A 16,053-nucleotide genomic window follows, 5' to 3' on the forward strand; every position below is an offset into this window, starting at 1 on the left:
GTTATTCCAGCTCATTTAAAGCTAAAGAGAGGTAATAACAGGTACAAAAAGGCTGAAAATAGTAGCAATGATGCAATTATAAAACTCTGACACATTTTCTGCAGCACTTCCCAGCATGCACAGGACAATTCTCCTCACTAAGGTGCTGATCTACTAATGCCACAGTTCACTGGAGAATAATGTCAAGCCAAAGTGATCTGGAAAACCTGGACTGGATTTAATATAAAATGGCATAAACTTGCAAACATCACCTGTGTACAGGGGGGTAACTAGAGGGGTGCAGCCCCTGTGATCACAGGAGGGCCAACTATAGTAATAACCTTCCCTTCCTCTGATACAGGGGACTATACTTCAGATCAGATATTTTTATGGCTACACTTGTTATGGGTGCGACAGTCATGATGGCCACACTTGCTTTATTACCCTTGTAAGATGGTCCCCAAAGCCGTGAAGGGCACCAAAGGAAGGGGTATGAACGTTGGAGGGTTCTATCAAAGCTTTGCTAGAGTGCCCCATGAATTGTAGTTACCCCACTGCCTGGTCATATCAATTGATGGTGAGGGTTGCTAAAACTTATAGCAGTAACATGCAGACTAGCAACCACATTGTTTTTCCATAATATATACAGTTAGGCAGTGGAGTGACAATAGCCCCTTGCAACCCCTGAAGCAATGGGAGGGGCGTGCTCCTCCTCCCTCTTCTGCAGAGTAAGCAGAGCAGTGTAATATGTACCTGCTTCAGCACTGCATCCGGTCTCCTTTTCTTCCTGGTAGCCACACACCCTGTGCTTATTATGCCGGGAAGGAGAGGGGAACACGACATAGCGCTGGAGCAGGTAAATATTATACTGATCCACTTATCCACACCCAACTTTTTGAGATAAGAAAAAGTGACACTTAAGACACGCCCCTGCCACGCCACTAACTACGTCCAAACCACACCCCTCGCCATGTATATCACAAAGAATTCAGAAGATGTAGTTTTAGCATTCAAACCCTATTGGTCCTTTCTATCATCATTAGTTGTTTCTTCTTTTCAACATTTGAAAATAAGAAATATATCAATTCAATTAATGGGAATAAAGTTTTGAGTCAGTTAAACACATTTTCAATAGAAAAATACATATATTAACACAGATCTGTACTGCAGTCCTGAAATGGGGGCAAATGAGGAAGTAAGAGGGACAGAGGAATTTGGTTCCCAAAGAGGGACACTTGGGAGCTATGCCACTGTGCTTACACTGCATGGTGGGGGGAGCTACATGGGGGGGAGGGGGTCGCATGACAGTGCAGCGGGTTGTTGGTAGGGCTCTGCAGATAGGCCTAGATTAGTTACAAAACGTTCTCACTGAAGGTACGTGTATACTATTGCAACAGCACAGCTTCTATTGCGCTCCCCTTTTAGCAATCCTTACTGTAATCTGATATGAAATACATGTGGGTTGCAAACTTTTACCAGCTGATAGCATACAGTTTTTTTTTCTTTTTTTTCTTGTAAAATACAGTTTAGGTTTGCTGTATGCTGGTGTCTGCCCTTGTGTGTTGTAAACCTTCACAGGGAAGTGATGAATTACTAAAGCAGTACAAAAATCATTAATAATGTACAAAGTGCAATGTCAGTAATTTCTCACTTCAGTACAGACACGTACAATCTCTGATCGGCAGCTGTGAGTTACTGCACTCTTCAATACTGCTCACTGTCTCTTGGGAAAGTGTTATTTAAAGACCACCTCCAGCCAAATAAAGGTCTGCATGGCAATACATATAGGTAGTCTAGGCACTGTGTACAGTTAGATGAACATATAACGTTTACATCTGGTACATCATATTGGATAGCACAGACTCGCATCTAAATCTGTGGGTATCAGTGATGAGCAAAAATGCAAAAATTATTTTCGCCGAAAAAAGCACTAATTTCTTTTTGACAGGCGAATTTTCGTTTGAATATTTTCGCGTTAATTTTCGCCTAATGCCAGTTATTTTCGCGGTAAATTCATAGTTCATTGTGTACATATTTCCGCGTAGACGTAGTACCGCTATGCAAAGCTTCGCCCGCTACGTGTAGTTGAGGTATGTATTGCGAAGTCAACTATGCGTGCGGTAACTGCGTCTATACGGATCATTGCGCATGCGCAGAAATATTATTGCACTTCTATACATATACAATTCCGCATTGGAAGGTGGAATGTCCGTGTGTATTAGTTCACCCATGCGCATATTTAGGCACCACTAGGGGGTTTTAGGGTTAGGAACCACTAGGGGGTTTTAGGGTTAGGCACGACCAGGAGGGTTTTAGGGTTAGGCACCACCAGAGAGGGGGTCTTAGCATTAGGCACCACCAGGGGAGTCTTAGGGCTAGGCACCACCAGGGGGGGTATTAGGGTTAGGCACCACCGTGGTGGTGTTAGAGTTAGGCACCACCAGGGGAGGGTTCTGTGTGAGAGTAGGGAGAGGTTAAGTTATAGTGAAATATCGGCAAACATTGCCGATATTTAACTATATAAATCAGGTTGTAAAACCTCTGTAAATCTTCTGATATTTTACTACCACAATTAAATTGTACCGTTTGCTCCTAAATTAGCAAGCAACTTTTTTTTATATTTATGCGCTGATATTCTACAAACCAACTCAGGCCCATACTATGACTAATACAGTTTAAATTTACTAGAAAAAAAATCAAATAATAGTGCTTAGAGTGCTGTCCTGTATAGTGTATGGCACACATATGCAGTGTGTAACATAACCCTTACATGCACATTATTAGCATTCCCAGAGCTTATGTCTAAATAAAATATACACAAGAATGTGACAGATGTCCATAGCAAATGTACATGATCAAAACCTAATGAAACATTGATGCCTTCAGTGTCATGAAAACGTACCTGTAGAGATCTGACATTGGACGGTGGCTGTTTAGACATTTTTAAAAACCAGGATCACCTTCCTGCAAATAAAATGAAAGCAATCAGATTACTTGTATCCATCTAATGCTCATTTATTTCATTGCCAGTAATACACAAGACGTCCCACTCAGTTGCCTGGATACCCCCACCAATTATGTGGAATGTTGGAAACACCTGAGCTCAATAATAACAGTGAGAAAATAATTTGCATACATTCACTGCGTGCCCATGAGACCAACGGAATCATCGGTATATGAATAGTAGTACTAGTATCTAAAGGCATATCTAAGACAGCAACTCATGGCAAAATGTTACTGGATCTTGAGGTTACGTTTTTCAGGCTTTCGTGCTGTTCTGTAAACTATCAGCTGTGCACTGACTGGCTGGTAGGGCTGGTTTTCTGGAAAGACCACAAAGGCCCTGGACTTGGGCGGCAGCAGGCCGGGAAGGGGGGGGGGGGGAGGGCTGCGCATTGAAGAGGGATTTCTGTACATGGAAGAGGAGGATGCAGGGGCATCTTTGTCACAAATAGGAAGCAACACATGGAGATAGGAGTTGGTATCCAAGGAATCTGTATGTACAGTAACTGAATGAGGTTGCTGTATGTGAATGTAACACATGGAAGAGGGGGCTGCACAAGGAAAAGGAAGGGGCTGCTGCACATTTAGGGGGAGCGAAAACAAAGTTGGCCTAGGGGTGGAAAAGTGTACTGTAGGCTGGCCTCACACTGACGTCCTCTGTTTTTGCATGTAATTTTGATATCTCAGCCATTTGAGCAGTGGCGCAGCTAGGAATTATTTTTATGGTGCCCTCAGAACTAGGCACTGCTGAGCAATGCCACCTGCCCCTACCCTATGGATAGGAGATGATTGGGGGATTTATATTCCCATGCTGTGTACACTGAGAATAGCCCTTGGGCTAAGATACAAAGGCCTCAATTCACTAAGCTTATCTCATGTCTTTAATAACTCTTCTAGAGTTGTTACCATGGTGATAAGGCATGTCGTATTCAGGAAACATTTTACCTCAGGCAAACCTAAACTTAACTCTTCTGTCTTTAAGTTAACTCTTCAATCCTTAAAATAACTCCACAGTTAAAGACAGGCTGTTTATTAACTGTGTGTGAAAATAACTACAGAGGAGGTAAATTAACTACAGAGGAGGTAACTTAAGGAATGAAGAGAAAAATAACTCTCTTACTGTGTGGAGGTAAGTTTTCTTTTGCCTTACTATCTCCAGCATGATCTTAGTGAATTGAGGCCATTGTCAAAGGGTGGAGAAACAAAGGAAAGTTAATAGTGAACACATCAAATATGTCCTGGGCCCCCTCTGCTCCATGGCCCCATAGCAGTTGCTATGGCTATTGCTACGCCCCTGCATTTGAGGTTTCTTTTTGTTTACTGGAAAAGAGAACACTTCACTGCAATAAATTAAAAACATACCACTTGCAGGGCAGTGGACAGTGAACGAGTCAAGATTTTTGCTCAAGATATTCAACAGATGGTTTCTAAGGGCCGTGTGATTTTTTTTTGTAATGCTTCTATTGATACTGGATTAAGTATTGGGACCAATGGATGGTTATTTCAAGAAATGCACCTGCATTTGACCTTGTGGTTTACATGTATAAATTACAAGCAGGCACATTCATTTAATTTACAGTTACTGTAATTATTTTTTCTTCAAACAGAAGGGAATTGCATATGATCACTTCCAATTGTACAAAATTCAACACAGCATAGGCCCGGGGTAAACAATACAAAATCAAAATTGAAAAGAAAAAGTAAAATTTAAGATTAACATGTTAAAGAGACACTAAAGCGGAAAAAAAATTATGATATAATGATTTGTATGTGTAGTACAGGTAGTGTTGGGCGAACATCTAGATGTTCGGGTTCGGGCCGAACAGGCCGAACATGACCGCAATGTTCGGGTGTTCGAGCCGAACTCCGAACATAATGGAAGTCAATGGGGACCCGAACTTTCGTGCTTTGTAAAGCCTCCTTACATGCTACATACCCCAAATGTACAGGGTATGTGCACCTTGGGAGTGGGTACAAGAGGAAAAAAAATTAGCAAAAAGAGCTTATAGTTTTTGAGAAAATCGATTTTAAAGTTTCAAATGGAAAACTGTCTTTTAAATGCGGGAAATGTCTGTTTTCTTTGCACAGGTAACATGCTTTTTGACGGCATGCAGTCATAAATGTAATACAGATGAGAGGTTCCAGAAAAAGGGACCGGTAACGCTAACCCAGCAGCAGCACACGTGATGGAACAGGAGGAGGGCGGCGCAGGAGGAGAAGGCCATGCTTTGAGACACAACAACCCAGGCCTTGCATGAGGACAAGAAGCGTGCGGATATCAATTGGCTTTTTGTCGGCATGCAGTCATAAATGTAATACAGATGAGAGGTTCCAGGAAAAGGGACCGGTAATGCTAACCCAGCAGCAGCACACGTGATGGAACAGGAGGAGGGCGGCGCAGGAGGAGAAGGCCACGCTTTGAGACACAACAACACAGGCCTTGCATGAGGACAAGAAGCGTGCAGATAGCAATTGGCTTTTTGTCGGCATGCAGTCATAAATGTAATACAGATGAGAGGTTCCAGGAAAAGGGACCGGTAACACTAACCCATCACAGATGTTCATTGTTCATGTTACTTGGTTGGGGTCCGGGAGTGTTGCGTAGTCGTTTCCAATCCAGGATTGATTCATTTTAATTTGAGTCAGACGGTCTGCATTTTTTGTGGAGAGGCGGATACGCCGATCTGTGACGATGCCTCCGGCAGCACTGAAACAGCATTCCGACATAACGCTGGCTGCCGGGCAAGCCAGCACCTCTATTGCGTACATTGCCAGTTCGTGCCAGGTGTCTAGCTTCGATACCCAATAGTTGAAGGGTGCAGATGGATTGTTCAACACAGCTACGCCATCTGACATGTAGTCCTTGACCATCTTCTCCAGGCGATCGGTGTTGTAGGTGGATCTGCACGCTTGCTGTTCTGTGGGCTGCTGAATGGGTGTCAGAAAATGTTCCCACTCCAAGGACACTGCCGATACCATTCCCTTTTGGGCACTAGCTGCGGCTTGTGTTGTTTGCTGCCCTCCTGGTCGTCCTGGGTTTGCGGAAGTCAGTCTGTCGGTGTACAACTGGCTAGAGGAGGGGGAGGATGTCAATCTCCTCTCTAAAGTCTCCACAAGGGCCTGCTGGTATTCTTCCATTTTGACCTGTCTGACTCTTTCTTCAAGCAGTTTTGGAACATTGTGTTTGTACCGTGGATCCAGAAGGGTATAAACCCAGTAATTGGTGTTGTCCAGAATGCGCACAATGCGTGGGTCGCGTTCAATGCAGTCTAGCATGAATTGAGCCATGTGTGCCAGAGTCCTGCCAGAATCCTCATCATCCTCTTGTGAGCGTTGTGATAGTTGTTGTGATGCATCATAGTCGTTACCTTCTTCCTGGTCTGCTTCTGCTGACCATTCGCGCTGAATTGTGGAAGTCCAACGTGCACCGCTCTGGCCCTCGTCAGTGGTAGCATGAAAATCCTGCTCCAACTTCAGCTGTTCCTCCTCCTCTTCTTCGTCATAGCTGCTGGGGCCAGCGTTTCCTGAGGCAGATGGCCTGATGTTGGTATCATCACGCTGATCGTTTTCTCCTTCAGATTCCCCCAGTTGCATCATGACAGCTGTTTCCTTGATTTTCAACATTGACTTCTTCAGTAAATACAGCAGTGGTATGGTAATGCTGACTGAAGAGTTGTCACTGCTCACAAGCAACGTGGATTGCTCAAAATTTTGGAGGACTTGGCAGAGGTCCAACATGTTGGCCCAATCGGATCCACAGAAGCTTGGCAGCTGTCCGGATGCGCCTCGGTACTGCGCCGTCATGTACTGGACCTCTGCACTCTTCTACTCGCAAAAGCGGGCTAGCATGTGCAGAGTAGAATTTCAGCGCGTAGGGACATCACACAGCAAGCGAAGGTGGGGGAGATTGAAGCGCTCCTGCATCTTGGCGAGTGCCCCTGAAGCAGTACTGGAATTTCTACAATGTTTGGCCACTCGTCGCACCTTCAACAGAAGATCGGCCACGCTTGGGTATGTCCTCAGGAACCGCTGAACTACTAGGTTCATCACGTGCGCCAGGCAAGGGATGTGTGTCAGCTTAGCCAACCTTAAAGCGCGAATGAGATTACTCCCATTATCACACACAACCATGCCCGGTTTCAGGTCCAGCGGTGCCAGCCACAAATCCGTCTGTTCCTTTATTCCCCTCCAAATTTCCTCCCCTGTGTGCTGCTTATCCCCAAGGCAGATCAGCTTCAGCAACGCTTGCTGACGCATGCCAACAGCTGTGCTGCACTGCTTCCACGATCCTACTGCTGCTGGGTTAGCGTTTCCGGATGAGGTACAGCTTTGAGATGCGTTGGAGGAGAAGGAGTCAGAGAGGTAGGTGCTGCTGTTGTTATCCAGTGGGAGGGACGGCGGTGCAGCTGTTTGCGGTGTGGGCAACACCCGCGCCGTAGCAGGTGAGGAATCGCTGCCAGGCTCCACAAGGTTCACCCAGTGCGCGGTAAGGGAGATGTATCGACCCTGGCCGAACGCACTCGTCCAGGTGTCAGTGGTGAGGTGAACCTTGCAGGCAATGGCATTCTTCAAGCTTCGGGTTATTTTGCTGACCACGTGCTCATGCAACTCAGGCACTGCAGAGCGCGCAAAGTGGTAGCGGCTGGAAACCACGTAACGTGGGATGGCCACTGACATCATGCCCTTGAAGCTGTTTGTCTCCACCACTCGATATGGCAGCATTTCGCAGGCCAGAAGCTTGGCTATGCTGGCTGTTAGTGCCACGGCCCGGGGGTCATTTGCTGGCAATTTCCTCTTGCGCTCAAGCATCTCCGAGACAGACAACTGAACCGTAGGGCTGCACACTGAGCGGCTGTTGGTTGTTGTGTTTGATGAAGACTGGGAGACCTCAAGAGCACTATTCCGGAAAGTGACAGTGTCAGCGTCGTCTGATGTTTGTGAATGTTGTTGTGAACCACGCAATGGCTGGGCTACTGCTGCTGCTGAGGAGGGTCTGGTGGTGAGTCTGGTGACCCCAAGGGAGGCAGTGTTGCTGGTACCCTGTCCTGGCGCCCACAGAGTGGGATGTTTGGATACCATGTGGCGGGTCATGCTGGTGGTGGAGAGGTTGTTAATATTTTTCCCCCTGCTCAGGCGGGTCTTGCACACCTTGAAAATCACCATGGTACCATCCTCACTGCAGTCTTCAAAGAAAGGCCAGACTTTGGAGCACCTGCCTTGCTGGCGATTTCTGTTTGCGCCTCTTTTGCGTCTCTCTTGAACTTCCACGCTTGTGGTGCCTGAAATTTCGCGCCGCCTACCTTGTGGCACAAGGCGAACTCGTGCAGCAGTGGGTTCTTCAACAGACTCATCTGTGCTGCTACGACGCTGATGTTCTCCTTCACATACAAAATCTGGGTCTGTGTCCACATTGTCCATACCTTCCTCCTCTTCCATCTCCTCAAACTCGTCATATGTGATTGTGGGCCGCCGCCGTGGAGTAGAGCTCCCCAGAACAACCTCTGCGCAGCTCACTCCAACGTCATCTTCCAGATCTTCTCGCCCGACCTCCTGCAATTGAAACCCCTCCTGCCCAACTTGCTCTGGGATTTGGGTTTCAAAGTCCTCAGACTCGCCTTGCATTTCAGTGCGCGGTGCATTTCCCACAGTAAATGGATGTGAATCCGGGCACAACATTTCTGGCTGTTCCATTGACCTTTGAAAGGTGGAAGTTTGTTGGGCTGGGAATAGCTCCTGCGAATACCCCATTGTGTCCTGAGGAAATTCTTCGGACTGGTTATTTGGCAGTTGTGTGCGTGGTGTCGCTGCCAGTTGTGTCAGCTTTGTGCTCACTGGCTCCTTGTAACTGGCTGAGGACTCGGACCTCGTGCGTGATGTGCTGCTGCTGCAGAGCACAATGCTATACAGTGGTGGGTGAGCGGTGTACTACTATTCCCAGCAGCGACACAGAGCACAATGCTATACAGTGGTGGGTGAGCGGTGTACTACTATTCACAGCAGCGACACAGAGCACAATGCTATACAGTGGCGGGTGAGCGGTGTACTACTGTTCCCAGCAGAGACATAGAGTGGCAGTAAACACAATGCTATACAGTGGTGGGTGAGCGGTGTACACAGAGTGGCAGTAAACACAATGCTATATAGTGTGGGTGATCGGTGTACTACTGTTCCCAGCAGCGACACAGAGCACAATGCTATACAGTGGTGGGTGAGCGGTGTACTACTATTCCCAGCAACGACACAGAGCACAATGCTATACAGTGGTGGGTGGGTGAGCGGTGTACTACTGTTCCCAGCAGCGACACAGAGCACAATGCTATACAGTGGTGGGTGAGCGGTGTACTACTGTTCCCAGCAGCGACACAGAGCACAATGCTATACAGTGGTGGGTGAGCGGTGTACTACTATTCCCAGCAGCGACACAGAGCACAATGCTATACAGTGGTGGGTGGGTGAGCGGTGTACTACTGTTCCCAGCAGCGACACAGAGCACAATGCTATACAGTGGTGGGTGAGCGGTGTACTACTGTTCCCAGCAGCGACACAGAGCACAATGCTATACAGTGGTGGGTGAGCGGTGTACTACTGTTCCCAGCAGTGACACAGAGCACAATGCTATACAGTGGTGGGTGAGCGGTGTACTACTATTCCCAGCAGCGACACAGAGCACAATGCTATACAGTGGTGGGTGGGTGAGCGGTGTACTACTGTTCCCAGCAGCGACACAGAGTACAATGCTATACAGTGGTGGGTGAGCGGTGTACTACTGTTCCCAGCAGCGACACAGAGCACAATGCTATACAGTGGTGGGTGAGCGGTGTACTACTATTCCCAGCAGCGACACAGAGCACAATGCTATACAGTGGTGGGTGAGCGGTGTACTACTGTTCCCAGCAGAGACACAGAGTGGCAGTAAACACAATGCTATATAGTGTGGGTGAGCGGTGTACTACTGTTCCCAGCAGCGACACAATGACTGGGGGGACCCTGGCTAGCCTGGCTGGAGAGAGAACTACCCTGCCTGCCTACCCAAAGCTAAACCCACAGACAAATGGCGGAGAAATGACGTGGATCGGGTATTTATTTACCCGAACCACGTGACCCGTTCGGCCAATCAGAGCGCGTTCGGGTCCGAACCACGTGACCCGTTCGGCCAATCACAGTGCTAGCCGAACGTTCGGGGAACGTTCGGCCATGCGCTCTTAGTTCGGCCATATGGCCGAACAGTTTGGCCGAACACCATCAGGTGTTCGGCCGAACTCGAACATCACCCGAACAGGGTGATGTTCTGCAGAACCCGAACAGTGGCGAACACTGTTCGCCCAACACTAAGTACAGGTAAGAAATAAAACATTAAGATCAGAGACATAAGTCTAATTGTTTCCAGTACATGAAGAGTTAAGAAACTCCAGTTGTTATCTCTATGCAAAAAAGCCATTGAGCTCTACGACTTTCAAAGTCCTGGAGAGGGCTGTCTTCTGAAGTTTATTACCTCAACTATCAGTGAAGAATTTTCTTTTTGTCTACCAGAGGAGAGGTCAATAGTTCACAAGACTGCTCTGAAAAAAATCATTTAGAATGCTGAGTGTTGTGTAATCTGCACATATTAGAGAATGATGCAATGTTAGAAAAAAACACTATATACCTGAAAATAAAAATATGAGAATATTTTCTTTGCTGCTAATCTTCTAGTAATTATCCGTAGTACACAATCAATTCATTATATCATATTTTTTTTTCGCTTCAGTGTCTCTTTAACAGAGTAACAGATACACCAGTTTGATTTAGTTATAAGTAAGTTAGGAATACCTGAAAAATATAATCAGGAGGTACCCTAATGAGTTTTAGTTAGGTCTACAATTCGGTCAGCATTTAATATTCATTAAAGTGTACCAGAAACGAGAAAAAGAAAACGTTTTATACATACCTGGGGCTTCCTCCAGCCCCATCCGCACGGATCGCTCCCCCGCCGCCGTCCTCCGCTGCCTGCAGCTCCCGTACTGGGAGTGATCCGTGCAGATGGGGCTGGAGGAAGCCCAGTATGTATAAATCTTTTTCTTTTCCTCGTTTCTGGTACACTTGAATGAATATTAAATACTGACCGAATTGGTTGGACTGGGTCAAACTATAGCACAACCCTCACTGATAAGTAATTACAGCCATAAAACACTTTCATGTCAGTAGATGGCTTCTGAGAGCAGGAAAGAGATAAAAAGGGTCAATAATTCATAGATTTGAGCACTGACATACTTCAATGAAGGTGTCATTGAGCAGGGACAATGAAACAGTAAAAACTTAAAACTAGATTTTAATATTAAATAAAGCTGTGGGATATCTAAAAAAAAAGTAATTTTAGGAGAATGAGGATAGATAAAATTATTTTTCTCATCAGTTTATTTTCACCTCGGATGTCCTTTAAACATTTACACAGTAGATTGAATATTTTATTGTCTCTGCTCAATGGCAGTCTAGTAAGTGTCCCAGAGTTAAAATACATAAATTATTGACCTTTTTCTATCTTTCCCTTGCCCTCAGAAGTTGTAATCTGTTAGGAAAACTTTTATGGCTATAATTTGTTTATCAGTAAAGTTAACTACAGTATATTACTGGCAAGGTACCAAAAAACAGAAGCTGTGACTTGCATGCCTGATTTAAATTAACTCTTTTAGGCAGCACAATAAAACAAATTAAAACAACCTAGTTATTAATACAGGTAGTCCCCGGGTAACAAACAAGACAGGGACTGTAGGTTTGTTCTTAACCTTGAATCTGTTCTTAAGTCAGAACATTGTGCCAGCTCTGTCCCCTGTACCTCCTCTGTGCCCCCCAGTGCCTCCAGTGTCCCCCTCTGTGTCACCTCTGCCCTCTGTACCTGCTTATACAAGTTTAAAAGCCATTTTTTCTTTGAATTTTTTAAAATTGATTTTCTCAAAAACTACAAGTCCAATTTACAAAAAAAAAATTGGGGGCTTGTTCCCATGGAAACACAGAATCCATGCCATTCGTATCGGCGGGTCATTCGTAAATCGGGCGTTCGTAAGTCGGGGACTACCTGTAGTTTTTCCGTTGTACATATACGTTTATCTCATCATGTCACATGTCGACTCTCTTTGGGTACACTTTAACCAGTTCAGGACCACAGGCTTCCCCCAGCCTAGTGACCAGGCTATTTTTTACTATTAAGTGCTCTGCACCTTTAATAGCTCACTGCAGAGCCATACGTTGCAGCACACACATGAACCCCCCCCCCCCCCTTTCTGTTGGTGGGCTCTGATCACTGCTGCAGGCTTTACTTTTTTTTTATTAATTAATTTATTTTATTAAAAATTACTACTTTTTTATTTATATTTTTTCCCCCTCCCTACCCCCGCCAGCCAATCAGGGCAATCCTCTCTCATAGGCATCAGCCTATGAGAGGGGATCGCGATCAGAGCCTCTCCAGGGGACAGTGTACAGCGCTGCATTATTTTGATCAATCAAAAAATTGGAACTAGCATCACAAAGTAATTAGAGTAATCATATATTGCTAGGTGTGCAGAGGGCAAAAGCATAATGCCAATCAAAAAGGAGAAAAAGGACTGCCCTATACGCACCACACTAGACAGAATGTAGGAATAAGTATTAAGTCATCTTTATTTAAACATCAAAGAATAAAAACATATAAAAACAACAGGGATCTCGTGGGACGGTGCACTAAGGCTTGGATCTGGAGTACCGGTCTCCTCTCCTGCCATCCACTCAGTAAGTCCAGCGCTTGCACTTTTGGCACTGTCATCTTTTTTCATCCTAGTCATGACCATATTTATTCGTTCATGTTTTGCACTTATTGCACTTTACTTTTGCACTGTTTTAACGCACTTTAGATGTGTGGATGTATATCTACATATATTGGTACTTCATTCATGATTTTTTGATCAATATTTATATATATAATTTTTTAGTACTAGTATGAAATCTCTATAAGTTCATCCACGTTCCTTGCACAATACTGTGCCCCATTACCTAACCACATTTTTTGATACACTGTGACTTATATCCTGTTATTTATTTGTTGTTAGTTGCTTATCCTTTTGGCATAGAGAGGTCACCCCACCTGTCTATTTACAATTATTGTCCCCCAATTTTGGATTATTACTTTATATGAATACTGTTATTCTTGTGGACCCCAGATCCCTGTTGTTTTTATATGTTTTTATTATTTGATATTTAAATAAAGATGACTTACAGCGCTGCATTAGATCGCAGCGCTATACAAATATCTCCCATTTCTTTTTTTTTTCAGTCTGCTAGCGGCAGACTGTTGACGGAACTCCGCTCCATCACTGAAATGGGGATGCACACACATCGGCATGCGCAATCTCTGCTGATCTCCGCCCACCGCTCTTGACGCCTTACTGTGTTAGGCAGTCCTAGGGCTGCCACCTTCCCGACACTTATCGACGTTAGCCTTTTGGGAAGGGGTTAAGGTGCTTGTGGCACAAGGGGATTGGGACTTGAACCCTCAGGCAAAAGTTCAAGAGCGATGCAGGCACCCAGAAGAGCATTGGTTGCTATGGGTAGGGAGGAGGGATGATACGTGGCGCACCTACATACGGACAGCGCTCTATGACTTCAATCCACTAAGCATTATAAAGCAGGAAACCGATTTTACTGAACATTTTGTGAAATGTCAATTCATTGAGGCTGTAACATGGAAAACTGAAATGACCGACTAGTGAGGTAAATGACCTCATAAATGTCAGTTCACAAACGCCTGCAGTAAACCAAGTGAGATGTTTAGTAATTTATCTCCAGTCTAGAGTTGCCGGTAACAGTCTTTCAGGTTACAGGAGGGAGGAAAGAGAGCGAAGAAAAAGGGGGAAACTTATTTAAACTATTCAGGAAAATAAAAAAAATATGAATATTAATAACTTATTTCCCTAGTTTTTACAATATTTGTATGTAATTAAAAATGGTTAATAAGATAATAACGGTTTTGAGCTGATACAAATTTGATGTTAATGTTATGCACCTTGGACTTGCACTTTACTTGACAATATATCACAAAAAATGCTATCTGTATCATATCTTTCATCCATTTTTCATGCACTGCATTTTTCATGCACTGCACTGATCCATAAAATACCCAATAAAATACAACATGATTCTGTAAAATACTGAATGAAATACAGCATGAGGTAACAAATGTTAGTGAATTAGTATGCCGTTTTTCAGGAAATTACCATTTGTGAACATCTTAATGAATTAGGGAAAAACATCTAAAATACTGGTACTGATGCTGCATTTTACTGACCCTTTCCTTTTTGCATGTCTTATGCTGCATACACACTTGAGATAAAAGTCTTTGGAAAAGGCAAGATCACAGACCAATTATACCCCATTCCATGTAGTATGAAAGCCATACTCTACACAGTCTATTCTATGGAGCTGAACTCCCCATCAGATAAAATCTTTGCAAGATGCTGCACACAAAGATGTCCGTACACATTCAAAAGATCATTATCTGCAAAAGATCTCTTCCTGCAATAGATCCATTCCTGCAAAATGCATTCATAGTCTATGAGATCTGCAGATCCTCATACACACCTTGTTTAACAGGCAATCATCTGCAGATCATCTGCAGATCAGATCCACCAGGATGGATTTTCAGATCTGCAGATGATTGCCAGAAATGCAGATGAAGTCTGTTAAACAAGGTGTGTATGATGATCTGCAGATCTCATAGACTATGAATGCATTTTGCAGGAATGGATCTATTGCAGGAAGAGATCTTTTGCAGATAATGATCTTTTGAATGTGTACGGACATCTTTGTGTGCAGCATCTTGCAAAGATTTTATCTGATGGGGAGTGCAGCTTCATAGAATAAACTGTGTAGAGTATGGCTCTCATACTACATGGAATGGGGTAAAATTGGTCTGTGATCTTGCCTTTTCCAAAGACTTTTATCTCAAGTGTGTATGCAGCATTAGTTGCAGTGATCTGCAAACTTGGCTCTCCAGCTGTTAAGGAACTACAATTCCCCCAATGCATTTGCCTTTATGACTCATGACTGTCAGACTCATGCAATGCATTGAACAGCTGGAGAGCCAAGCTTGCAGATCGCCATCTTAGTGAATTGAAGCCTCTGGCTCTGCCCACTCACTTAAAGAGAAACTCCAACCTAGAATTGAACTTTATCCCAATCAGTAGCTGATACCCCCTTTTACATGAGAAATATAATGATTTTCACAAACAGACCATCAGGGGGCGCTGTATGACTGATTTTGTGCTGAAACCCCTCCCACAAGAAGCTCTGAGTACCGCGGTACTCTGGGCAAACTGCCACAATGTAACAATGTTCACAGACAGGAATTAGCTGTTTACAGCTGTCTCTAACAGCCAAAACAGCTAGGAGCAGCTACATAACCTGCCCACAGTAAAAATGTCACCATGTAATAAATGTCAGAATGTAAATCGGGGAGAGGAAAGATTTTACAATGAGCAAACACTGACTAAATCATTTATACATAATTATGGTAAAAAATGAAGAACTTTTTTTTACTACATTATTTTCACTGGAGTTCCTCTTTAAGGCTGGTTTCACAGTGGGACGTTAAAGTCCCACGTTACAGCAGCCAGTAACGCAGCCTAACTCACAGCACTGTAAAATCAATATGCTGTTCACAGTGCACACGTTGCGTTACATAGTAACGCAGCACGTTTAAACAAAGTGCTGCATGCTGTAAGTTATACTGGGCTAAGCCACGTTAGACTGTTTGCACATGCTCAGTAATGTTGGAGGAGGAGGTCTCCCCTCCTCCTCGGTGGCCAGCCACATGGCTAATTAATATTCACTGCACTGTGGTGACTCGTGGTGGAACTGGTAGTGTTGTCCAGATCACAAACGAACTGTTCATTTGATCCGGATATTTTTTGTGAGTCAAATCATCCGGATCATCACAATGAAAGATTCGGTTCACAGTGGATGTCTGTCTGGAAGAAACAGGAACATACAGAATGTACAGTGAAGGGAAAGTCCTGTCCTGCTACGTAGTCATTTCACCCAGTCTGCTTCCCTAGTAAAATGATT

The 16,053-nt window shown here is 44.5% G+C and overlaps 1 protein-coding gene across 4 annotated transcripts in view; it reads right to left on the reverse strand.

Moving 5' to 3' along the window:
- The window catches only part of SMPX (small muscle protein X-linked), a 115,177-nt gene that overhangs the window by 45,748 nt on the left and 53,376 nt on the right, over nt 1-16,053 (reverse strand). For all 4 annotated transcript variants that reach the window (XM_068265651.1, XM_068265654.1, XM_068265652.1 and 1 more), the window contains exon 2: nt 2,882-2,943. In XM_068265651.1, coding sequence (XP_068121752.1) covers nt 2,882-2,920 — 39 coding nt within the window. In that variant the 5' untranslated portion in view covers nt 2,921-2,943. The remainder of the gene's footprint in view (nt 1-2,881; nt 2,944-16,053) is intronic.

The sequence above is a fragment of the Hyperolius riggenbachi genome, chromosome 2 (assembly GCF_040937935.1).
Source record: "Hyperolius riggenbachi isolate aHypRig1 chromosome 2, aHypRig1.pri, whole genome shotgun sequence".
Taxonomy (NCBI): domain Eukaryota; kingdom Metazoa; phylum Chordata; class Amphibia; order Anura; family Hyperoliidae; genus Hyperolius; species Hyperolius riggenbachi.